The sequence below is a fragment of the Numenius arquata genome, chromosome 1 (genome assembly GCF_964106895.1).
Source record: "Numenius arquata chromosome 1, bNumArq3.hap1.1, whole genome shotgun sequence".
NCBI classification, from domain to species: Eukaryota; Metazoa; Chordata; class Aves; order Charadriiformes; family Scolopacidae; genus Numenius; species Numenius arquata.
The window spans coordinates 17,927,179-17,954,509 of record NC_133576.1 but is presented as its reverse complement, the minus strand read 5'-3'; the positions used below and the strand labels follow the sequence as shown (position 1 = coordinate 17,954,509).

Here is a 27,331-nt window from a genome sequence, read left to right as displayed (position 1 = left end):
GCAAATAGGACCTATGTTACATATTGATAAAGAATTTCTTTCCTAGCCAGTTTCTTCAAACAAGTAATTTTTTTTTCATTTTCTCATATGAAAACAGAATATTTTGTCTGTAATTATAATTATAAATTACTATTTATAATAAAGAATTTTTAGCTGGGAAATTTAAAAGACCATTGTAAGATACACATTTTCTTCTGTAAAGACCAAGACAACATATTACAGAAGCAGTAAGTAGAATCTGGGCCCAGAGCTAAGAACTGTGCTGTTTGTTGATCTACCTTTCGGCTTCTTACCAAATTAAAATTGTTCTTACAAAAGGGAGAGGAGAGCTACAGTGCGTAGGCGAGGTAACATGTTCAACAAGCCTGAAAAATGAGAAGGGCATGAGTAGAGCAACTTCTATACATCTGTACTGTAATATAAAACTACTAATAACCTCAACTCCTTTCAAAGACCTTCCTTGGTGTAGTATGAAGAGGATCTAGCACTGCATCGCGGCTTAACAGTCACACTGTCTTGCTAGCATGTGGTCCTGCTTTTGTCTCCTGGTGGTCTTGGTTTATCATCTATTTTGAGCTACCTGCAGTTGGTGTAGTAATGTCCATCATTCAAGATACCTATGTAAAATAAACTGTGGAAAATGCAGGATTATATTTCACATATTTACCGGTTTCTAACTGGAGTTGGGGAAGGTAGCCAAGGAAATAGTGTCTGAAAAAGTCTGGGTTGATCTGAAAGTTTCCTGTGAGTGTTTTGCACGCTGTGATTTTGAAACGTGGTAGGTTTTCGAATGCACAGACAGTGGTACCCCTGGCACCGAGAAAATAGAAAACGCTTCAGAAACTTTTTTCTTGAAGATTGGTGATCTGAAAGTATACAGAATGCAAATCTGAAGTCCCTGTAAAGTAAATGGAAATGTGGAGTTTATATTTTGCTGATCAAACCGGAAAAGATTAGTTGATATTGTTTGACTTGAAAAATAACCACAAGATAATTTTCAGTAACTACTAACAATGACATTAATACCTTGACATACAAGAAGTACTTTCAATAGGAAAATTATTCCATGTAAGTATGGATTTGCAACTATAGTCATCTCATTTCCGCTGTGTAATGGATTAGCTAGCACATCTCAGGATCGTATTATTATCCTCTGCTGGGTAGGAGGAAGGTAAGGCCTGCTTGGGCACACCATAAGAATTAGATGTGGCTGGTGTGCCCTATCAGCAATTCAATCAGGCACACACAGAAGGAAGCAGGACTTCAAAATTTCTATACCTGTTATTCTAAATTCTCATTTCAAGTATTATTCGGGAGTATGCTGCTTTGGGGTTGTTTTTCTTTTTAAAAAAAGGCTTGTGGCTTTAAATAAATGAATCTCTGTTCCCTGTTCATGTTTTCAGTTTTAAATCATGGGTATAATCCATCCATCAGTGCAGTAATGTTCACCTCAGGACTTTTTGCACGGAGAGTTTGCAGATCTGATCCCCACTGGTGTACACACCCTCAGCTTTCAGTAGGTCAAACCGATAGTGAGGATGGGGGGAATTTTCACATATTTCCAATTAGCTGTTCTGTAGAAAATAGTCAGTGGTGTAATAATGAAAGATCCATTGCTCCAAGTATTTCATACTTCGTATGCCCTATATGAATATGAATATAAATATAAAGCCAAGAATCCAGCAGGGCCGTGGGGGAAATAGAGTTCCTGTGGGCTCTTATCCAGGATGACTGTGAAAGGTCTCAAGCCATGAAGTTCTATTTACTTCCCTGGGACTCTTTCCCACAGCTGATGCGTAAGTTTTTTCCTGATATTTGTTCTGAATAAAATTTTATATGTGATTTTGTAGGAGAGAAGCCACTCAGACAGGAAGGTTTTCAGTGGTGACCTTGAAATAAAACCCCACATTGATTTTCACGATGGGAAGAGTTTTGTGTATGAGTATGAGACCAGAAGGTAACAGAATATTATTTATGAGTAACAGACCAGAAGGATAGCATCCCTTTCTGAACAAAAATTCTGAATCCCTATAACTGCTTTCTAACAAGTTCCCAGGCTATACCAAGCCGTAGAACAAATAAATCCGACTATTTTTTTTTTCGTTATCTCTATTATTAGTCTCAGAATTGCTAAATACTTTACCTGGGTAGCGTTCAAAATGCAGAACAGATAGCTGAAAACAAGACTTGTTCCTTCATGATTTATTAACATGAGGTAGCCTATTGTCCAAGTGATTCCGAGCACTACCACTATAGAGATAGTGCCAATCATCTTTTTCATAGACGAATCCTTTTTGTTCCTAGAAACACATACACACGTTATTAATTCTTTCCCTGTACCATTTAATACCTTTTTGAGCTTTAAACTTTCTATTTATTCGGGGCTATACTGCCAAGATTCAGCTGAGTCGAGAACATAACGCCTCCCTACATTTGTTTGACGTCATCCAAAGAAGAAATCCAGAAAAAGAAATCTAACCAAGTTTACCAGAATAATCTGTATTTGGAGTGTGTAGTTTGTCTATATCTTTCTTTAACAGAAAACTGAGATCTACCAATGCAACAAGAAGCATTGAAAATTAACGTTAGCTATTATAAACTTTTTAGAAAGCTTGTAACTTCGATCCAAATGTGCTTAAATTTCAATATGAGAATAAGCTGCCAGTGAATTTTGGATAACCAGTTTCTCTCAAGCCTGAGGGGAGTCAGAGATAAGGTATTTTGTTTGTTCCAACTGTGGAAATTGTACATAAAAGGAATGATCAAATGATGCAGTTTTATTGAACAGATGAGTTCTGTGGGATTAATAAAATTAAAGCAATACCCTTTTAAGTAATACAATGGACACTGCAGAGTTTGTGACACAGCCTGTGACAATACATGGACTGCTGGTGTAGAACTGAGCAGGTAAATCTGGTTCAAAGCTGCTAGAGAACTGGCCTGGTGTTCAGATGTGCTGAGAAATTCGTAATTCTCATTTGGCTGGACCCAGCTCTGCTCTCACATATATGGATTTATATCAGGGACAACCTTCATTGAAGTTGAGTGACACTGCACCCAAAAAAAAGGGGGGCAAAAGCCTGAAAAGTGTTCATTGATGTGCACTTGAACAGTCTGACCCTTTGCAACAATGGAAATTGTTTTCTGACTGCTTTAAGTATACATTTCTTTAAAACAAAAGATTTTGTCAAAAATCTGAGTTTGTGACAAGAAAGTCTGAGCTGGTGACAAGAGACCAAGGAATACATTTGCTGAAGGATCTGAGGACTCCTATGCCATCTCACCTTGTCAAATTCTCGTTCTTCTTCCATATCACAGAGACAGTGATCTTGATGAAGACAATGATGTTAAACAGGAGTATGAGTGCTACTGGCAAGAGGAATGACCACAACATGGGCTTTTGCATACTGAAATTCTGATTTTGATCCAGTGCTGCAAGCCAGCAACTTTTAATATAAAGAGAGAGCATTTCAAAAGATTCATTGGACATATTATTCAGAATACCAAAACAAAACAAAATAATACTTCACTTCTCATCCTCAAAGACCTCCTAGAGCTTTCTAGGTCTTACTAACCCATCTCTGAAAGGCAACCATTCCTTGAGAACTGAGGGTTTTCAATCATGCTTCTCTTTCTCTGGGGAAAGCAAAGCAATTTATCAAACAAACTTCATAGAGAAATGTAATAAGGTGCAATATAGCTAACCAAATAGATATCTGGCCACCATATGCAAGTTTATCTTTAGAGTATATATTATAGTAGAGATAAAGAGTAATAGGGGAGACCTAGTGGAGAAAGGCTGAAACAAAACCAGGGGCAACTTCAGGAGGGGAGGGTTATCCTGCAATAATCTTTACCTCTTTTTTTTTTTAATTGCCAAATAATCTTAAGTTAGCAGTCAACACTCCCTAAATGAGTATCGTAAGATGGCCACCATGTGGAAGGGTGTTTGTGCTTACATTTCTGAAAGAAGTCTACCTTTGTTGTGTATCAGCCACTACCACCTAGGTTACTTGTAAGCCTGGTAGCCTGCTTTGCTATGCAGGCACTCAAATGAATACAGATACCAAAAACATAGGGTGAATAGGGATATAGTTATGTTGGCCAGAAAGATTTTAAATAAACGGGAGGATTAAGTTTAGGTACTGAAATGCAGTTATGCCCTCAAATGAAGGTCTTGGATTTCAGGTAGGCTAAAAGCATCTACAGCTTCCATTTAAAGTCACAGGGGATCTTGCAGGAGGATTCAAGGCAGATGGTGATCTAGTACCCTAAATCCTTAATGGGGAGAAACTGCAGTTCCTTATAGTGAATGTTTAACTTGAGTGAAGAGTTTTGTTTTCTTTTAAGTACTTAGATGAACAAAATAGTATGCCAACAATAAATCTAGAGTTGTATTAATAATAAGCCAGCACAAAAGGTATGGGATAGCAAATGTTGTAATAATACATGAACTTACAATTCTTCCTGCCGGTAGTTTAAAGCTTTTCCTTCTCTGTAAGTAGCTCCAAGTGTTACTGCAACTACTACAGCAGGAATTCCTAATTAATAGGAGAGACATTAGCAATTTATTTTTTGGTTGCATAGCCGTACCCCCCTTCCAGACAAATCGCTTCTTGCCTCCTAAAATCCATAGATTTTAAGAGGTCTCTTTGATCTGCCATGCACTAAGCAAAGTGGGTTTTCCATAGCCTAGGGAAAAGGCAGGACTGAGGCTTGTGAGCACTACTTTTCTGAGGACTGCTCATGTCCGTGACTTGCTGATTTTTGCTGTTAAAGAGCTTCAACACAGCTTCCAGAGACAATGCCAATGGTGACAAACTCCTTCCTGTGCTGTAGCCGACTCTCTCATCACAGCTGTACAATCCTCTACCCTCTTGTCAGCAGTGAGAAACTAATTTCAGAAAATTCTGCACCAAGCACCATTACATTTCATACCAGCTTGATGCAGAGCATCACTTTCACCTGCTGAGAAGCATGTCAATGTGGGCTTGTCTCCTCCATGCCTTTGCTTCACTTTGTGTCTTTCATCTCTCCTGCCTCCCTGTTCATTAAGCAGCAAGTCTCATGGGAAGGAGACTCCCGCACAAGGGCTTATCTGGGAAATAAACTTGCTGCTTAAAGTCTGTTTCCTCCCTCAGCCCTAATTGAGATCTTCCAGATTGCCCAGTATTTGCTGTGCTCTCAAACTCGATCTGAAAAGCAGTGAGTCAGAATCATGCTGTTTTGGACATGTGTAACTAGTCACAGGACACGGTGATGAACCTCCTGCTGTGCTATCATGTGAATATACATGGACCACAATGATGCATAGCCAGACAGCTTGTGCTGAACATTCTCTGGCTTGCACATGCAGTCCAAATTCTAAAGGTTTTACAGGAATTGCCTCTACCTCCACCCAAATCCAAAACATAATAATGAAACAATCAGGATCTGAAACATCTTGGTAGGTGCCATCAGACACAACACACCACGCAAGCTGAATACACAACACAGAAAAGGCAGGTATTCCTGCACTGTATTAGAAGAGTTTCTTGAAGGAGGCTGAGATATTACTTTACCTAGTGGGCATCTGTCTGCATTCTTCAGTCCTCCAAGTAGTTCCTTTTCAGCTTGCAGTGTTGCTGCTAACTGCTGTACTGACTTAAGAATGTGCTCTTTGCTTATTAATAAATAACATGTAACAAATACTGTCAGTCACTCCTGGTTTTGGATGCATGCAAAGCCCTGGCTGAGGTCATGAGGAATCTCAGAGGTATCTAAATGAAGAATTTGAGTCCATATATGCAATCACTGTATCGGAAAGATTTTTTTTTTTGCTTAGTTGACAAAACCAGATTGTTGAATGCCTTGATTACTGTGAAAATTTCTCCTGCACAAACCAGACATATGTTGCCAGTGAACAAGCTCTCCATTTCAGTGCTCTATCGGGACAATGAAAACAAGCTCAGTTTATACCAGTAGCGTGAGCAGTAACAGGAGATTATTTATTAAATCACATTGCGCTAAACCAGAGGGACACTGGTTACAATTGCTTGCTGCTGATCTCCTATCTTTACAACTCTCCCTGAATGTACTATGTACCGATACTTTGGTAAGAGTTGCCATATATATGACTTTAAATCTTACCCCATCCGATTACTGACATGGTTACGAGGAAGTGTCCAGGCAGGGGCTTCATGGCTCTAAGCAGCAGTAAGTACAACTGGGCAGAATTGAGTGCTGTCCACATAAATGTCGCCAACAAAAAATAGTGCAGTAGGACAGCCACGGCTGTACACCAGGAGTCTGTGGGGGGGTCTACCATGTCAGATGTGAGTAAGGTGTTACTGGTGGTATCATATTGCTGGTAGTAGCTGGTGGTATCGCTGCTGTGATTCCTGGCATTTTGGTTTTCAATGCCAGAGATGAAGATGATGTTAAAAATGAGCATGGAGAAACAGAGACTCACTAACATCCATGTTACAGACGACTTTCGAGTTTTCCTATTGGTAAGAATACATGTAGGAGGAAAAAGTAGAGCAAAATAAGAAAAATTATAAAATACTTCCTCATTTCCATTGATATTAAAGGCAAGCTGGAGTGTGCAGTCTTTAACACATAGAGAAAACAAAGCAATAACTTGTTTGCAGAATTCTACACTGTCATTACTTTCAGACAACTTACCAAATCTATCAGTTTTGTCTGATTTCAACTAGAACGGAGAATACCCCACACCTGTTAGGACTAAGCCTTTTCCAATAGCAGCTGGGACGCATTTTGGTTTTTCCACTCCACTCCTTTTTTTTTTTTTAACACCTTTTCTTCAGTGTTAAGAGGTGAAATAGCATGAGACAAGTATTTCTAAACACTTTTCAAGGTACAAGAGAATAATAAGCCTCCACTTCCAACTGTTTCATAAATGGATTTAAGAGGCAGAGTCTGGAAGTTCCTACAGTCATAAATATGTTGACCTTGGTGGAATTGCTCCAAATCTACATTAGTGCAAGCAGGATGAGAAACACGCATTCATCTACGATAACTACAACTCTGCTGGCATGACTTTGCTCCTTGTTCAAGGGGGAATCACATGGCACCATTAATCATGGACATGTCCATCAAGGAAGTTTGCTGCAATTGTATTTGAATTAAGACACTCACAATAAAACTGTAGCACAAGCAGTGTATATAACTTCCTTTGCTGTATAATCATGGTGCTTTGAAATCGTGTTATCTACAGATATTTTGTAAACAGAAGGCAATGGAGTATAGAAACCGTCAAATAGGCATCAGAAAGCAGAGTAAAATTTAAATAGGCTAGCAAGAAGAGAACCTGAGGAAAAACATATATGCTTCTACACAAATGCTAAAAGTATAAGCAATAAAGACAGTAGGCTGAAATAACTAGCCTTAAATGAAGACACCAACATAACAGGCATATTGGTAACTATCTAGAAGAAAGATAACTGATTAGACATTGTAATACCAGGGTATAGGCCATACAGGATAATAAAAAGGAGGTCATGCTGGTGGTGGAATACTGTTATACATTTTTAAGTGGGAGTCATGAACTAAGCACCTCACCGTGTAGCATGGGCCAGCGTAGCTATAATACAGCACTGGGTCTGTGTTGTCAACTGCCTGGTCAACAGAGACGTCAGCAAGGCAGCGGGGGACATGAAATGCGTCAGAAATGGCAGACCGCTCTCACCCCATGTAGATGGGACATATGTCACTCTGGGACATTACCCAGAGATCAGACATGGTGATGGGAGCCCATGGTAAAAGGTCCAACCCTTGACTTGATTCTCTGTAGCACACACTGCCTGCTTTGTTATCTTATAGCTGGTGAGCTGCCCTGTCAAAGCGATGGAAAGATTTTTCTTTTCAGCAACCATTCCCAGGGTTTCCTACGAAAGGCTTGGCCTTTTACCATACTGGGCTCTTCCATACTCTATTATTTCTTGTCAAAGCTCATATTTTTGAAGGTGGATTTATTGAATAATAATCATATATATATATATATATATATATATACACACACACATATACCTCCTCACATTTAAAGATTAACATTAACAGAAAGGTTAAATTTTCACCTAAGTGAGTGGCATGGCTGAGACATCTTATGTCTTCACTTTAACCAGTAAGCCACAGTTACTCCCCAAGCTATGCTACGTGATTAGCTCTTTTTTTAATACTATTTGCTGATCAATAATATTGCAATATATTCTAAACTGGCTACTTTGTTTTCCTCAAACTTTATACAGAGCAAAATATTGTAACAGCATATTGTAAAACTTGCAGCTTTACATCTTTAAGGTCCCTTCCAACTCTAACCATTCTATGATTCTATCTTCACTCTTACCTAGTGAATATTTGAAACAAAATGGTAATGACCAGTCCAGCCATGGACAATCCAACACCAGTGTAAGAAATATACTCCAAAGGCTTTGCATATTTATATTTGATCTGAAAGGCCTAGAAAACAAATTGTATCAGTTATAAGATGAGAAGAGAGAAATTTCTTTCTAAAATTTGTGTTTCTAGACGCACATAGAAACAAAAGTGTTTGAGTTAAGTTATGACTGTTGCTAGCTGCCGCCAAAATTTTCAGATCACACAAAATTATTCTGGGCCTTAAAACTAGAGAAGAACTTCTTTCATGAAGAAGTCCAAAAAGAGACTTAACAATGTCAACCAAATATTTAGCAAAATAGCAGATTAAATTATTCATAGAAAAATGCAAGGTGACAGAGACTGGAAAAAGTAGCTTTAACTTTTGGTCCTCATGTCCATTCTGAATTTTGGCTTCTGAGGATAAGGTCTAAAGGTAAGTTGTTACAAAGAATTACAAACCAAAAGCAGTCTTTGTTTGTATAGAGACAATAAAGCAGTATGTCTTCAGTGAAACAGAAAATACTGTTGTCTTTACATAAACAGATGGGAATCTTCTCTAGAATATAGTCATTTTGTGCAATAAGGACATGCATAAGATAAAGGGAAGTACAGAAACAAGTAAATATTACAAATATGGAAATGCTGTTCTATGAGGACAGAGTAAAAAGAAACGCTGAAATCCTGGCACTGCTGAAGCCAGTGGCCACAGATATGTGATTTTACCCAGGGAGTGTTTTGTTTAGAGAAGCTGAAACAAATACCGAAAGAATAACAAACGTCAGAGACAGACAGTCATTTCTAAATAGTCATCTTAGTACAAGAGGGTAATATAAAAAACTTAATGGTAGCAGGCTTAATATTTACAGAGTAATTCCTTTTTATAAACATGTAAGCAAAGGAAGTAGGTAATGCGAAATACTTTGAGTTCTTTACCCAGCACAAGGCAGTGCCACAGCAAGCCCAGATCCCAAGCTACTCTACTGTTCATCTTGGGGCACTTGAGGCTTTAGACATAACACTCATTTAACAACCAGCTGCAGCAACGGAGGTGCAGAGCTGGAGGCTACCACAGCTGAGCCAGGGGCATGAATGGCGCCAGCCCTTCCCTGCGGCTGGGGTGCACAGGCAGGCTGGGCACAGCCACAATTTGTGTCAGAGGAAGGCAGGACTGGCCAATACGTTTGGCTTTCCAGCAGCCTGGGGACAACTCGCATGTCCGCAGTTTGCCAGCTCTACCACAGGACAGAAAAAAAAAAGGTACATGAGGATACCTTCAACTCCTGTGCCTTCCAGCTCAGCGCTCCTGTGCCCTTACATTGGCATCCTGGTCTTACAGTTGAAAACAACCAAACAAATGAAAAAAACCCCCAAACTCTTCCAATTCAAGAAAGGACAATGCCCTACCATCAGGACAGCAAAATTTGTAGTGTGATTACACCTGCATTTCAAGAACTGGTCTCTTCCTTTTGCACAGCCGGCAGTGCTCCAGTCGTTGACAGTGTAGTCCCAAAAGACACAGGCGTGATCACGCAGCTGCAGTTCGGATGTGTTGTACTATGGATTGGGATTGCAAGGAGAAAAAGTGGCTACAGAAATATAAACAGATAAGCACCAGCAAACAGCACGTACTGACAATTAACCTCTGAAAGGGGAGCTGACAGCTACTAAGGGATTTATGAGGTTTCCAGTAAACTTTATGAATTATATCAGAAACAGCATCATTTGGCATTTTGAACTTTTTGTGCCTTAGTCAAGATTGCCAATGGAATTACCCATTTCTGTGAATTATTCAGGTAATTATGGTTCAGAAGCACATTCACTAGGCAGTAAGCAAGATGAATTCTGCATAAGCCAAACAGCTTTAAGATATTAGTACTATTACATTACTGCCAGCCGGAGCTGAATCCACAGTGTAACAGGAAGCAAACAATGATAAATGCCATGAATGGCCTCCCCTCCTGCAGCACAGCAGTCAAACTGCACGCAGGCATTGTCAGACAGGGTACTTCTACAGGGTACTGCAATTAGAACTGCTTTTTAATACGCAGTGAGCAGCTTGAAGTGCAAATAAGTAAAGAAAGCAACTATTCACAGTACTAGCTAGTTCCATTAAAAATGAGAAATAAAAGTAGGAGTGAAAAAACCAATTATACATTTGTTTCAGTGATTTCCTTAGAAATGGCACGTTTCCCACATCACCTAACTGTATGGGTCCATGATGATGATTAGTGATCTATCATACTCATGTATTTGAGCTTAAAACCTTTGTTTAATATTGTAAGAAGAAGCCAACTATGGTTTTCTGGAGAAACCATGCTAAACCTGAGTACATATTAACTACAGATTCACTTATTTGGGCAAACAGACACTCACATAGAGCATTTCCTGCAAGAAAGCAGTAACATCTGAAATCAGTTCCTGGGGGTGGAAGTCAAAACAAAGCACACAATGATTTATCTGGAAGCAGGAGTTAAAAGATACTATGAAAAATGAACACTCCCCACATTGGTAGGTGTATTGGGCTATGCCAGTCATGATGACTTTTTTGTATTTTCAAAAATTTTGATAGTCATATGGAAAGAAAAATTGTCCTCCAAGGGACCTGGTTTTTTCATTCTCGATTTAGGACTAATCTAGCCTAGGACAAATGCACTCTGGTATACCTATAACTTTTTATGGAATGCAATTTTGCTTGCCAACGTCATAGTTTGGCAGTACTGAGTCAGTAATATCAGGCGTTAAATACAAAAGATGTAGAATGTTTTCTATGTCACGTTATCTAAATACCCTTCACTTATGTTGCCTATACATCCCACGAACTTTCTCAACCATTTATTGCCAGAAATCAAGGCAGTATGCCAAAACCCCCTCTCTGCTTGAGTCTCTTTCCCTAAGCCCTGCAGACAGGTAGTAGGGCAAGGGCGGCCTCTGGCTCAAACTGAACATGGCATTTCTTATGGAGGCTTACCTTGGGACTGAAGGCTATTTCAACACTGCTGAAATTTCTATTATCGATGTTGCCAGAGACGATTTGTTTGGAGAAACTATTGTGACCACGATAAATCCTTGACTGGAAGAGTTTGTCATTTTGATACAAGACAAAGCCAACTCTTCCATTGTGTGATGAACCTTCGTGAGGAAAACAGAAAAGTAGGTATGGATAGCAGATACCAGAGAAGCTGGAGCTTTTGAAGAAGCCTATGCTACGCTGTTTCACACATCCAGTATTTACAGCAGATTTTTGTTTAGATATTTATTTAGAATCCATTCAAGAATTAGAGAAGAGCTTCTCTTTCTATGTATCTCAAGAGAGTCATCTTCAATTTTTGCTGAGTGGGAGTGTGGAAATAATTATTACCTTTCTTTTAATGTCATTTCTAGGAAAAAATATAAAAAAATACTGGTAATGGGGAAAATAATATCCCAATATATACACATACACTCTAAATAGCCAGGCTTTTAATAACACTAAATAAGAAATAGTAACACCAGGGACATTTACAGTTAGAAGGAAGTCAGACGATAAAAAAAGTTGGTTGGACTTTTGCCTTCAGATTCAACTTTTGGACTCTCTTTCTTTTACACTCTTTTACCAAATCAGAGACATTTAATCTAAGTGATTTAAATCACTAGTCTTAATTGCTGCTTAAGTGAGGAAGTGGTTTATATAATGTATTTTGCTCTTGATTTTATACTTTTTGTTTAAGATCAAGAGAGAGTAATTTGATCTCTTACTGATTTGATCATCACGAGAGACTAATGTAATTTTATCTACAAAATGTAATAATTGTGTATAATATTGATGAAATCTATTTTTGCATAATATTGACAAAATCAATTTTTTAAGACAAGCTGTGCGTTCAATCTAGCTCTCTTGAGGGAAGTGTTATGATATACGAGCATTATGATAAAGGCTTTAATTACATGATCATACTGCTTTTCAACAGGATTATTTTCTGAAGCAGTGAACAGAAAGGACAGTGACCAATTAATGAGCTATTCAGTGGTTTTTTTCATTGTCATTGATGGGTGTATGGGGCTACCTGATTTATCTCTTGGAGTCTTTTCTAACCTTGATGAGAGGACTGAATTATTCGTTTCCCTGTAAGTTTGTATACGAATAATGTTCAGCATTATGAAGTCTTCATTATACTCTTGTGCTGTATGCTCGTATACTCTTAGTATTACTGTCACTATACAGAGAGACTGAGCACAAGTCTGCTGGTTTCAGGTGCCCAGTCTGAAACTCTTGTGATTTTTAGCATGTCATAGAAATGCATATGTTCAAAGCTCAACTCCCTCACACCCATCGGCTTCTGCAGCAAATCAAGCAGAGGAGCTGCAAGTTGTTTTTGTTGTGTTATGTTATGTTTTGCTTTGTTTTTCTCCTGGGTGACACCAATTTATCCTCCAAGCACTGCAGAGTGTAAGTAATGAACATGTGGAAAAATCTCATGTGATCGTGCCATTGAAGACTATCCCAATATGTAGGTGTGAGGATGTGTATGTCCTGGCTAACACCTGACAGTAGTAGTAATTTTATTTGAAAAATTTGATGTCTTTGGATGTCAGGCAAGGTACATAAGTACTGGCTCTTGATCTTGATATCTGTAGAGATATAGTCAGAGATTCAATACATTCTCAGTTTTAGAAAACAAAACAAATTTAAAAGTCCAAAACACCAAAAGCATTCTGGCCATTACCTGTACATGTGCATTAATCTATAAATAAGATTATCCAACTCATTTGACATGTGCATTTCTTGTACCAACTTATGGAATCAGCATGCAAAAAACCCAACATATAATTGTTTATATTGGCTAAAGTTGTTTGTTTTTTTTTTTCAAAGGAGATTTTTAGTGAATGTTCATTTAAAATTTTCGAAGGTGAAGTTTTCAGTAGGAAAAAGAACTTACTGGTATTTATAATGTTGAACAGTATCTGAACTTCAGTACTGAGGTCACCAATAAGCCCAGAAACATTTTCTTTTATTTCTAGTTTTGTGGACTGATAATATCCCAGGGCTGTATCTGCAAAAATTATCAGTGGATGCATTAGTATTTGTGGTATATACTGCCTTGTCCAAGTAAATCCAACACCACCCACAACACACACAGACTTACCTCTCCGTGCCGAAAACAGAATCGTAGAGGAGCTTAACTTCAGTGGAGCAGACTGGATTGCAACGTTGGGCTGTGTGATATTGGCAGTGAAAGAAAATTCCTCCATTGTTTTTGTGAGGCTGCATTGAAATAATGAGTGAGATAAAAGTTACCATTATTTGTTAATATATGGCTACAGGTTCAGTTTCTGAGCTTCCTCTCTGATTCGGTTCTCCAGTGGGAACTGCTTCTCATTCTCTATCCTCATCCTTTCTCCAAAGCAGAAAAATCCAGCCAAAATTGTTTATGTTGGTATAAATCTACTGAATCAAAGAAATTGCGTATTGGAGTTGAACACTAAAAAGTTTCGACTTGTCCATGAACCACCATTATCCTGAAACAGAAAAGAAAATGCAGTTTACTACATCTAAAAAAAAAAAAAGGCAAAAGCTAAATTTACCTTGTTGTAATGTTGACAAGATTAGTGTGGTTGAATTCTGTTTCATTGGCATCCAAGAGTTGACTCACTGTAGCCATTACTGCCACAGATGCCTGAGACAAGCAGAAAAAAAAGGCAAATTCAAATGCAATTAAAATAAACCACCCCATGTGCTACATAATGGATAGGCAAAGTGAGAACACTTAATAAGCATTGCTTGAAAGTACACAGAACAGAGTAAGCAAAGCAGAGGACGCCATTTGTGAGAAAACAAGCTTTGCACCAATGGGTCCATAAATACCAGACTTTTCTTAACTTAGATGGTAAGGATTAAATGATTAACTTAAACATCAAAGGATGCTTGTATAAGAATTTCAGATATATGCAAGTCTAAACAGCTGATAAGAAACAAATTTACATTCAGCTCTGAGAACTGACCCAGCAGTGATCCCACAAATATGCACTCAAGGCCACTTAAATAACTCTGCTAAATGGCAAAATGAATGCATTTGGTTGTGGTGCTATAAGAGGAAAGTGCACGTTCCTTCTCCTGGTAGAGGGGGGACAGAATTGATATCCCAAATACTAAGCCACAAAAGTCTTATTTTCATCTTAATAAGTCTCACCTGTGAGTCTTGTGAAATATTTGGCTTTTTCAGAATCTGGACTGCAATGTTCGCAGCAGCAGAGATGTTCTCTGTGGTGAGTTGGTCTGGCATGGAGGTGAGGATTTGAGTGTTACTTGCAATTGCTGAAACATTGCTAGAGTCCACAGTTTCAACCTGTTAAGAAAATGCCATTCAAAAGAAAGAAAATGAGAAAAGGAAAAAGAGTCACCATTTCTATAACGTTCTCACAGAAAATCAAAATATACAAATAATTGGTGGTCTAAATCATTTCTGTTCATGTCAAGTATGTGGCATTTGCAAATTCTCCCTAGGGGATGATTTCATGGACTCCTGAAGTAGCTTGGGTTGGAAGGGAGCCCTGGAGGTCCCCTGGTGCAGCAGGGCTGACTGAGACCAGGCTGCTCAGGGACTCTGCATATCCACAGCCTCCCTCAGAAACCTGCTTGTGCTTGACCAGTGTCAAGAGGAAAAATTTTTTCTCATCTAATTGGAGTTTCCCATGTTGCCACTTGTCTCCATTTCCGCTCATCCTAAAACTCTGCACGTTGAACAAGAGCCTGGCCCCATCATTCTCCACACCTTGCCATGAGGTATCTGTAAACAGCAGCAAGATCTCCTCCTTGTCTTGAGGTCACTGAGCCTATCAACTTCTATACACCTTTCACTAGTCTTTAACTAACCAGACCATGATTTTTTGAAAAGCCATCAGAGGAACTTGAGAAATGTCATCTGGAATAATCGTGCTTCTCAACACCGTGCTCATAACCTGCACCGAGAACATTATCCTCACTTCAGCACATTGTATATAGTGTCAGCTTGGAATAAAAGTAGAAGAACAAAGAAAATCTTGTGGTGCTGGAGATAATAAGAAGAATTGCTAGAAGCACTGGTTGGGTCCAGTTTGAGCCAGTTAGCACTTAATGGGTAGAGCGTAAATGGCTATAGTATCTTAAGAGTGTGAACACAAGAAAAGATGAGACATTAGCTGTATATGAAGGTATAGGTAGGTAACAGTAAGTCTTAAAGAGAAGGAAAATCAGCTATCTTCAGGAGAATTTCCTTTGTAGGCTATGGAGACCAACTAAATAGTGTATCAAGTCATCCATCCCTTTTCTAATCCAGTCAATGAATAGCTTAACTGAATAGCTTCAATAACTGAATTGTTCTCATACTGTTTATGTTGGGAAGCTACCAAAATCAAGATTAATTCAATCATGCAGCTCTGAAGTGTTTATAAAGCTTGGAATGGTAGGAAAGAAAGGTGACTGTGTTGCATAGGGAGGAAGGCAATTTGCATTTATAATTACTGGAGATTATATTAGTTGACTTGAAAACATCTGCATATGCAACATGAACAAAGAGTCCATCGTGCATGCTTGTTTTCACTATACTTACTTCTGACTTTTAGCATGACCTTGTACTCAAAGTAAGTATTTGTATTTATAAGGAATAAAATCCTTTCAAACCTGGGCTCTGGATCACTAGCACGACCACCTCCTCCTCCCGTTTCCTCACATTCCCCTTTGCACCCTGAGCTGCCCTGGACTCACTAGATGGCAGCACGACATCACAACGTGTAACAAAACCCCAAATTACCAATTGCAGCAGAATAACCTTATGAGGCAACCTTATGTTGTATCTTATTAGCATTAAGAATAGCTACTACTAATATCATATATTACTTTAGAGAAGATTTGACATTTGAACCATTTATTGAAGGCCATGTACTGCGAAAATATGACCTTGATTTCAAGGGTTTCCCATCAAAGGATCCAGGCAGGCAAAGCATTGTGTTGAAGGTACAATAGTCAAGCAAAAATACATGATGAAAGGGACTTCTCTTATTTAAAGGGACTGTAGCTGGTTTCTTTTTTTTTTTCTTTTTTTTTTTTTCCCCCCATTGGGACTAGTGATAAGGAAACGAAGCACAGAAGCAGAAAAGGAGAAGCAGTCACTCTCTGTAATGTGCTTAGTCATGTTCAGCTCTCCATGTTTTGTAGATATGGCAGAGCTAAAAGCCTTAAAGCAAGACTTACAGGTTTAAGGATTTTATCAGGATTTTATCTGTAGGTCATTCATACAGAAGAGTTTGAATTTGAATTCCTGAGGGACAGAAGTGTTTTGTCCATGTTCAGCTGATCACAGGACTGAATGGAAAGGCCTCACTCTTAACCCTTCCTAGTGTGTCAGTGTCAGCATCACTTCATTCCCTCATGCCAACATTCTCCAAATCCCTTCCACTTTCTAACCGATTTGGTATCCTGGGTCAGCATTGCTTCCATTCAGAGATGTTTGCTGTGAACAGAGAACCTGACTGAGGAAATTGCTGGCCAGTTAAGAAATATGAAATGGGATGCTGTGTTCAGGCAAAACCAGGCAAAATAAAATAATCACTGTTGGAAATTCAGACCATTTGCAAAGCAGGCACATGCCAAGAATGCCACTGAAAAAAAGCTTTGGTCGTTCATTTTGCCTTCTGTATTGTTTTAAGAAACGTAATACATATATTTCCTGCCTCAATTTCCTATCTTTTTTTTTTTTTTCCCTTGGGATGATGCAGAATCTCAGACGCTGCTTAAATACTAATTGAAGATTACCTGTGATGCTAGGGAGTCCAGATTTTCATTACAATTCAAAATTTTTGGGGGGCCTAAGGTAGGAATTCTCCCTTCTCTGGAGCACATCCGGATTGCTATTGAAGAGTTACCTATAATTTTGTAAAAGCAGAAAGATACACATTTAGTACAGAAGCACTGGCTCACATGTACATGACCTCATTGGTAATTAAAACTGTACTATGGGTGTGACACCCTATCCAGTGTTATTTTCTGTTTGCATGTAAAATATTAGTCTTTCAATGTTACAAGTGGCGATCAATTATTTAAATAGTTATTGTTCTCTTTAGAACACAACTTTTTGTGTTTTATACTCATATACACAATCTCATCAGAGATGCTGATGTTATTCACGCCAAATTCAGATAAGTTTAGTTACGCTAGAGCTGCAGAAACACGTCTCTTAAATGGGAGGCAGAGGCATCATCGTGGAGCTATCAGAAAGACTTTTTATCATGTCCTGAAAAACATAGTTTATGTGTCATTGAAAGAAATGCAAAGGGTATGTGGAGCAGCCGTGCAACACTTACTCCTCTACAAAGCCTCTGAAAGCTGAGACAGTTCATTGAACCACAGTTGATGGAAAGCATCCTGAATCCTAATGCTAAATATTAGGATATAAGTAGATTATTTTTCTATGAAAGGGCTGTTCAGGAGCAGATATTAACTGACTCTCAGCCCAGTCCCAGACAGGCACGGATACGACTAGGCACACGTACCTTAAATTCTCTGCCTTTGGGGTAGAAAGCTCTGTGATAAGGTGTGTGCTCCTGCTGCCTGATCTATGCTATTCTGGCTTCAAACACCAGCCTCTCATTGGGTCTAATAATCTGACATCTTTCACAAACCTTACATTTACTTTTGGGAAGTAGAAGTGAAAGGAAAGAAACACATACCATTCATAGTATCAGGTTCACATTTTTCTTTGGAATTGCCATATTTACCCACTATAATCCGTTCAAAAGTAAGGTTTTTTATAATGCTTTCAGACATGTTCGCTGTGTAGATACTGGCTTCACAGAAATTAACTGCACAGAAGGAAAAAGAAAAACATACATCCAGATCAAAATTTTTTAGTTCAAGGACCAAATTTCAAAAATAAAATAGTATTGAAACAACAGAAGCTCATTGAATCATTTGCCCTAAAGGAAATTAAAGCAGTTGGATAAATATTGTCTAAAGTCAAGCTGCTGAGCTGCTACAAGTGATATTTATGAAGTCACTGAAACCCTAAAAGCCCATACTTTTTGCCATCTCACCTATTTTCACCACCTTGGTCCTACAAAATTTGTAAAAGGATATAAAGCTTCACTTCCAGAGTCTTGTTACCCAGGCACAAACCAGATTTGGTAACGTAATGCCACAGCAGAGGGCAAAAATACACATTTGCTCCAAATAGGGTTTGGACAATTAATGGGGGATGGTCCTTTGGTGACTCTGAACCATGATGGGCTGGATGCGACTTCTGCAGATTCAGGAAGTCACTGCCCTGCTGGAATGGGATGAGGTGGCCACCACAAACCCCATGCCTTGTCTAAGCACCTGATATATCTAAAGGCAGAATGATGAGTTCAGTGCACCTGTGGCCTGACCCAGTACAGCAGCCTATTGCCTTCTCATGTCATACCAGACCGCTGCAACATAACACAAATTTACCTTACAATGCCGCAAACACTTGAAAAAAATACCACAGAACACAGGCAGAAAATCTTTGCTTGGTCTTAGGACTTGCAACATCCTGGTTTTGCTAATTTTTTGCTAATTCAGACCGCATTTCAGCTGATCGTGCCCCATTAGCAGGACTGAGTCAAAGAAGCATACTTATGGTCAGGGTCCTGGAGGGGAGGCTCAGGAGACCTGGATTGTTCTCCATGTTGTGGCACAGGCTTCTTTGCCAAGTCACGTAACTTTCTGTGGGTCTTGCTTTCTATAACGTCTCAGTTTCCCATGACACTTGCCTTCTATAGAAATGGTTATGTACAAAGAAAAACACATGACTCTGCAAAGATTAGGTCTGCCTTATAGCGCCATACCTGAACCTTGTTTGCTAGGAGGTGATTAGCAGGGTGAGGTTTCTCAAAAATGTGAGACGGCAGAAGCCTCTGGAGGGCATCTAGGCCAAACAGAGGCTTCACATCCTCACTAGGAAACACGTTCCAGTGACATAATACCTTCCTAACCAAAACATTTCTCTTCGTGCTTAATCTCAGGCTCTCAAACTGCAATTTATAACTCCTGCCCCTTACTTTACCTTCTGGTCTTACCAAGAAGAGTTTGGATTCAATGGCGTTTGCAACTCCCACAATTTGCTGGAAGCTGCTATTAGCTCTGCCCTCAGCCTCCTCTGCAACACACTGAACAAGCCCATCTCCCTCAAATGCCCCCTGTAGACCACCTGCCCTAGGCCCCTCACCATCCTCACTGCATCCTGCTGGACCCTCTCCAGTTTTTCTGAGTCCTTTTAGCCTGGGGCCCAGGGGGCAAAACTAAGTACATGTTTCACAGTGGTGCCTCACCAGTGTCAGGAAGGGGAGAGTAATAGTGTCCATCAACCTGTCTCCCTTCACGTAGCACAGCTGCTCTACCTTGTTTGTAATGAACACACGCTGTTGGCTCATATTGAACTTGGCCTCCACTCTCACTTCTGTGTACTTTCCAGTAGGGCTGCTCCTCAGCCAGCAAGTTCCTGGTCTGTACCAATGTCCCTGGCATGGAGATCAGCACTTGTCCTCATTGGACACTGTGAGGTTTCTGTTGGCATGGTCCTCAGGTTTCTCAAGGTTCTTCTGCATTGAAGCTCTGCCATTAACTGTATCAACAATACCTCTACCCGGCCCCAAGTTTAGCATTGTCTGCAGATTTGCTGAGGGGGCATGCTGCGTTCAGGTCTTTGATGAAGACAATAAATGATACTGGGCCTAGTATCAACCAGCAGGTTACTCTACTTTTACACTATTCCAATCAAGCCCCTTTGAGCTACACCTTGAGCTTGGCTGTTGAGTTCATTATCAACCCAGCTAATGGTTCACTTACCCAACCTGTACATCTTCACCAACCATACAAGAATGCTAAGGGAGATGATGTCAAAGGTATGTTACATCTGTTACTCTTCTCTTGTCTACATAGCCACTTATTTCATATAGAAGATAGTCAGGTTGGTTAGACATGATTTGTCCTTTGTAAATCCATGCTGACTGTTCCGAGTTATCTTCTTGTCTTTCACATGCATGGAAATATAATCCAAGAGGATGTGCTCCATAATACTTCTAGGGTCTGAGGTAAGCCTGACTGGCTTATGGTTCCCCCAGTCCTCCTTCTTGCCTTTCATAATGGTGGGCATAATGATGGCCTATTTTCAGTTCTCTGTCACCTCCCTTGATCACCGTGAGTGATAGATAGCAGCCCCACAGTGACAACGGCCAGGTCTTTCAGCAGTCTTGAATGAATCCTGTCTAGACCCATGGATTTGAATACTTTTGTGGTCATCCTGCCTTTCTCCTGACAGATGAAAGCCAGGAATAAATTGCTACATTCATGCATGAATAAGTATGCATTCATATATGAGTACCTATTGAAGCTTTGTTTTTTATCTTTCTGGTTACTCAGGCCTTGATGTGAAAGTGTTTTGGGCTGGTTTATATACATATCTAAACACTTGGTTTTGGACTTACAAAAGCGAGTCCATCTGAAATAAAATTGTTTGGTACTTTTTTTCCCCACCGATGCAAATCTCAAATTATTGCAAATATTCTGACTTCAGTAGAGTTGCTCCAGAATTTTTTTAAAAAAACAAAAACAAACAAACCCAAACAAGTAGGAAGAAAACCAAGCCCTTTTTCATGATCTGTGAAGGAAAGTAACCATGACATAATGTACAAAGGGAATGAAATATGAACCAAGTGGAAATTTTCCATCACCATTGGAACAAAAGTAATTGGTTTACAAAAGTTATCTACCCTCTACACCTTGCTCTCTCCTGCTGGCAATAAATCAGATCACCTCCTCTATACCCCCAACACTCAACTGCACTTCCTTCCAGCTTCCCCAACACCTTTAGCACTATATTCCCACACTCTTCATGCCCCATCATGCCTCAGTGCCCCGCACCTCTGTGTTTTACCATCTTTAGATTCCCAGTACATGAAATACACATCATTATTTTGTTAGCTGGTGGAGAGGAGACAAATGTCATGGGTAGTTTAGAGCTATGCATCTTAGTGGCTAGACTGGATTGACTGGCCATGTGGCCCCCACCTCTTCAGCGCCAGCAGAAGTCTCCTTGCCTTTTTCTCAGTGAGGTATTTACAGGGTTGATCCTCTGTTCCCAATTAGTGATATGTGCAAACCTCATAGAATCTCAAGACCTTAAAGACCTGTAACCATCTGGTGAATTTAGTTGAAACTGGTCAGCAAGTTAAGTTGCCAAGAAGGTGGAACAACAGACAGATGGGCAATATAAACGTTCCTCAGGAAAACTGAGTAAACTTCAGATTTTGTAAATGCAATAATGTTTGTTATTATTTCAAATTAACGATGCCTTTCCAAACATTCTTACCTCATGTATTTTAATAACTATAGTTTTTAAAATCTATTCTTTAAGGCAATTCACAGCAAATCAAACACAGAATACCAGAGGAGTGAACATAGGGAATTACAGTCTCATCATAATGCTTTGTTTCCAATGTTGAAATCCCATCCATGATTATTTAAGCCAAACTCCCTGAAGCATTTTGCCCAAATGTTCCAATTGGTCATGAACCCACCCGACCTGTCATTGTCTGTTGGATGTGCTACCTATCCTGACATAAGGGAAATGACATGGAAGACCTGAAGTTTCCATCTACCTAGGAGTCTTCACCAAAAATATTTTCCTGGTTAAGCTGCAGGTCTTTCAACATCCTTCTGACCAGACATGTGACTTCACTTGACAAAGGTGCAGCTGACACATGACCGCATATCTGTGTGTCATACTGGCCATGGTGTGGGTGGTTGTCTTGGAAAGCATGAGCTGAGGGTCTTACCAGCTCCGGAGAGACTGCCATTCAGTGAGCTGGCACTGTCCCAACATCGGCTGGGAGAACCTGCTCCATTTACAGCAGTGCAGAGATGCCATGCTGTGGCAGAGGGGACTGAAATGGGATTCCACCAGGCCAGTGCTATGCCAGGCATTGGAAATTTGACTCATCCAAAACCAGTGCCAGGGGCAGCAGGATCTGAGGACAGGCATTGTCCTGCAGGGTGCTGAGCTGGATGGTGTCCCTTAAACACTGGCAGATCTAGACATGGCAATACTGGCCACTGAGGTCTGAATCAGATTTTCAAGTAATTGTGATCTCCAAACAGAGGAATTCAAACAAAGGCCAAATTGGCTAGAAACAGGCCACAGACAACTGAAACCTGTAATGTCTTCCTCAGATATATTACTCATTTGAAAGAGCAACAGAAGTGGGTGAAGGATATGGCCTCACCTAGCGTAAAGAGCCACATCACTGCTTGCGGATCTGACCATGCTGAGCAGGCCTTGGCAAGGTGGGAGGGGTAGATCTGGGGCCTCTCAGGGCAAAGGGGTTCCCAGAAATGACATCAACTGCCCATGCTGCCTGGCATGTACTGACCTATCTCACAATGAGATCCCACCCACTCCTCTGGGCACACGCAGGCTCCATCCCGACAGATGCCATTGTTGAGGCAGAAGCACGGAGGTACCCCAGGTCCTGTAGTGTCTGTGTAAATAAAGAATCAAGAGATAAAGATCTATTCATAAATATGTACATAAAAACACTTATCTATCTATCTAATTTGACGAAGGAAAGAAAGAAACAAATACGATTTATTTGAAGCTTCAGCTAAAAAATATTCAGCTAAATAAAATATGCGACCAACAGTCTCTCCCAGGAACTCAGTCACTGGTTCCTCCTTACCCCTAAAACCAATGGCATGAATGTGAGGTTAAAGCTTTCAAAAATTATCTTGCGTTCCCTCAACAGTGTAGGTGGAAACAGTTCTGTGCAGCAGCTAGACGAGCAGGAGGGATGGTGTGAACCTCCAGGCTGCCAAAAGCTCAAGCTATTGAACCTGTTTTTATTTTTTATTTATTTATTTTTATTTATTTTTTATTGAAGCCTGAGTTACTTCTGCAGGATTTCACAGGAGCAAGAAGACAAAGCAGGGCCACAGATTCCCAGTGCTGAGGGACCCGGAATGGTAACAAGGATGTGGATAGTCACACATCCAAGAACCAGACATACTCTGATTCAAGCCAGGCGTTATACGATAAAACAGATAAAAACCAGTGCCTCAATCTCAGCCATAACCTCTATCCACAGTCCAGAACAGGTGCTGGTTTTTAGCAGAAATAGTGGGTTTTGTTTGAAGTAGGTGTCACACAGGTTGCTGCAGCTTCAGGAGACAAATAAACATAGTATAAGCAATAGCAGAGAAATTGCAGATCTTAGAAATTTCTGAACATACCATAGTATTTGCTGTGTTTGGCAAGCTCTGAAAACGTTAAGGTTTCTTTAAAAAGTGATTGGCAAATCTTGAACGGCTAAGGGGTATTCTGCAGCAGAAATTGCAACAGGGAAGGGGTTGATGGACCTCAGGCTCTGAGATAGGTCCAAGACCTGGGGGATCTCCAGGGACCAAGGTTTTGTCGCAGTTAATCTCACCCAGTCCCTAAGTGAAGGACAGAGTCGGAATCTCTTCCCATAAGGTACGTGGTGGAAATTGCGCACTTGTGCACTGGGTGCAGTCTGTGCCTTGAAATTATGCAGAAAAGTGGAGCTGAGGACTGCCATTTGATCTGACGTTGTAGTGCCTGTGTTTTGACATGCTGACAAATAAAGCCAAGCCAGAAAATTCAAAAGTAAACAGTGCTGTCAGGAACACATGTGCTATTGTGTATTTCTAGTGTTCTCACTGAACTAAAAAGATTGCCTAACTTCTTACTCTTTAATGGGATTCATATAACTGGAAGATTATTCCAAAGTATAGGGGGATGTGCCACGTGGCAGGGGTAATTCTGTTCTTGGCACACATTGCTTGGCTCTTGCTCATGTTGTTGCTATTTAGCATGTGTGTTTCAGGCTGTCTCAGCTACATTACAGCCAGCTGTCTATGATGGCAGTGGAATAACATCTACGTGTCGCTAGGTAATGACTCCGCTAGCCATCAGCTTTTCAAAACACTTTGTCTCTCCGTTGGAAATCTTACAGAAAGGAAAGGAAAACTCCTCCAGCAATTGAGATCTGGGTGGCCCAAGATAAGCAGCTGCGGAGAACGGCTGTATCTGGCGGAGCTGGGTTGGGCAGCTGAAGCCGCATTGCCCAGCAGCGCTGGCTCACCTGCTGGGCACATACCTGTGGCACATAGGGCTGTGTGGCAGAGGAGCGACACCGGGGCTCAGCTGCTTGCTTTGGACGGGGAGCCTGAGAACCCAGAAAACGCTGGGGAACCTGCAGCACAGCTCCAAGCCTTTATCTTTCTTGAACACCTTCCCAAAGCAGCCAGGCAGAAGGCGACAGGGCAGGGTAATCTGGTGCGGAGGATCCTGAAACCAGGGAGCAAGCGCTGCTGCCCTGCAAATGCACCGACCCTGGGCTGCATGCCGAGGAGCAGGGCAGGGGAGCAGCCGGGGCAAAACGAGTGCAAGGAAAGGGAAAGATGAAAAGATTAGGGCTGACGCTCCTTTGAAAGCAGTAAAACAGAAAAGCACAAAGCTGTGGGGTAAGAAGTCCAGCGTTTAACCCTGGAGATTCAGGCACACGGGCTGTGTGGCAGCTGTAGCAAAGAGCAGGTGCCAGCAAACAGCATCAGCCTTACCTTTGCCTTCTCGAGAGGAATCCCTCTGTAACAACAACATGACACTTGCGGGATCTGTTAATGCTAGTCGAAACTGTGGCTCTATTTAGTGCTTCCTGGTAACATTTCTTAGGCTACTGTTCAAGGTCTCACGTACCATTGCAAAGATTTTTGGGGTTTGTTTTGCAAAGGGAAATCTCTGTCTTTCACAAATACGAATTCCTGAGCTGACTAATGCAGTCATGTCTACCCCACACGCAGTAAAACTCATCAGGCTCCAGTAATTGTGGCATTGGCTTAAAATCATGGGGTTCTGGTTTTATTTTAGGAGTAAGAAAACATCTTTTTTTTAATTTGTCTTTGGCTTTTAAGTTTTGCAGACATTAATCATCTCAAGAATCACATTGATTTTGACTATGTTTTTTAAATAAAACTAAAAGATTCTTGTATAATACTATGTCATCATGAACTGTTGGGGTTTTTGTTAATCAAGCATCGTGGGAACAGTTAATGCTAATACTTGCAGTTGAAGTTTGTATAAAGAAGAAACATTACAACTATGCACAAAAAGCAATGCATCAGGTGGACATGGAGGTATTCTCCATCCCTGAAGTGGATGCAGTTTAAATCCAATTCCTAGCAGTACATTTGCCTGCAGCTGTGTAAATCCTAGGCATAAGCAGAGGTATCCCCAAGCAGCACTGAGAGTTAACTCCCATCTTATCTGGGTTTAGCTCCATCAAGTCAAAGAAAGCGCTGAACATATATTTATATTAGCAAAGGTAGATTATAAATGACTTACATTAAATAATTGCTGTTTACTTTTGTGCTATTTCTTGGATCTGGGTATGTTCCCTCCCTACAAACATCTGATAAATCTCTTAAAGTAAATATAACAATGTATCCTCCTATATGCTTTTCCCTAGGCTTCTTGATCTCCAATCATATCTGACTCCCTGCTGGACAAGCACTCAGGAGTATCCAATTTTTTCTATGAACTTTGAATATAGGTCCATGCATAATTTTGTATCATGTCAATATAGCAAGTATTTTGCTGAAAGGAAACACTGAACAGCTTCCTGCTCCGAGTTTGCGCACAGAAGTGTCTGACAAGGGTGCATTGACCTGATTTTCAGGTATAGAATATGCAAACCAGTATCTCCGATATTCTTTGAACAAATTCTTCTATAATGCAAGTTGTAATGAAAACACGAACAGGTGCTACACAACATGTTCTGCTTATACGTGTGCAAACAGATAAGCATGTGCAAAGCCAAATATTTCCTCTTTAAAATATAATTTACTAGACTAGCTAGAGGTTTATTTTTGTCTTTTGAAAAGTAAATCAGATTTGTCCCAGAAGGGTGAGAAAATTTCAAGACATTTCTCAAAGCTGGGTCAGAGGAATCATGTACAGTGTAAACATGTTACAAGGAAAATACAAGGAAATTCGCTGTCCTATTCTGTTTTACAGCAGAATGCAAAGTTTGGTGTACTTCTTTAAGCATCAGTGTAAGAAGAAAAATGTTTCCACCTAAGAAGCTTACGGCAAAGATGTAATAATGTTTACCAGCAATCATGTTTAAATACTTAAGGAAAGGAAAAAGAACCCAATGAGCTCAAATAGACCTCAAATTGGGTAGAATTATATTTCTTACCTGTTTCAAACCTGAGGACAATTTGCCAAATACACAGTGCCCAAAGGGTCACGGTCACTACACAACAAGTAATTCCAACCAATATTCTGTCCCAGCGGAGTGAAGGCATGTTGTACCGGAGACTGTCTGCTCTGCTATAAAATGGTATTATACATTCATAACCTTGTGATGGATAAACCATTAACTACTTGTCTACTGCTAGAACTTTAACCTTTTCTGTTCCACTTAGGAAAAAAAAAAGAAAAAGTTTTGGTGGAGAAGTAGCACAGCATTATTTCTATCATTTTCCACCCAATAAAACATTTTACTTACCAAGGTGTTAAATATCACATCTTCTAATTGCTATAGGAAAATGTCCCAGCTCAGACACCCAGCGACATTTATACCAATAAGGGCTAAAGCCTGTTATTTGAGTACACAACCTCTCTTCCCTCCAAGCAAAGCATCCCCATATATATATATGTATGCATGTGTGTGTATATATGTACATATATACATTATATATATTCTCCTGGGAACCGACTCTGGTTCTTAAACTGTATGTGGTCTGGGAGGGTGCTGGCTGGCATGGGCCAAAACCATGCCAGGCAGCATGCTAGCACCTGCTAGCATTAATTAGATGCATAATTAGCATTAATTAGATTAATCCTGCTGTGTGGCCTCATTTCGTTTGCTAGCACAGCCATAACCGCTGGGCTCTGCAGTGGGG

At 40.1% G+C, this 27,331-nt stretch overlaps 1 protein-coding gene across 1 annotated transcript; it reads right to left on the bottom strand.

Annotated features, from left to right (window-relative positions):
• Positions 1-673: 673 nt before the first annotated feature.
• Positions 674-26,731, bottom strand: ADGRG7 (adhesion G protein-coupled receptor G7). The gene is made up of 16 exons (XM_074163854.1): positions 26,623-26,731; positions 22,780-22,887; positions 18,061-18,192; positions 17,147-17,256; positions 14,547-14,702; positions 13,942-14,033; positions 13,503-13,621; positions 13,296-13,409; positions 11,348-11,508; positions 9,784-9,933; positions 8,348-8,460; positions 6,130-6,485; positions 4,460-4,541; positions 3,285-3,446; positions 2,144-2,300; positions 674-898 (listed from the first exon to the last, which is right to left on the bottom strand). The coding sequence occupies exons 1-16, from the start codon at positions 26,729-26,731 to the stop codon at positions 674-676; spliced, it is 2,346 nt and encodes a 781-aa protein (XP_074019955.1).
• Between the last annotated feature and the right edge of the window lie 600 nt (positions 26,732-27,331).

What these genes read in the sequence shown, in the direction of transcription:
- ADGRG7 (XM_074163854.1), bottom strand. Translation starts at nt 26,731, where the DNA reads ATGCCTTCACTCCGCTGGGACAGAATATTGGTTGGAATTACTTGTTGT. An exon ending in GGGATCTCATTGTGAGATAG is followed by an intron (nt 18,193 to 22,779) that starts GTCAGTACATGC and finishes CCTTCTGTGCAG; the next exon opens with TTAATTTCTGTGAAGCCAGT. An exon ending in GCATTTTGAACGCTACCCAG is followed by an intron (nt 899 to 2,143) that starts GTAAAGTATTTA and finishes TTTACTTTACAG; the next exon opens with GGACTTCAGATTTGCATTCT.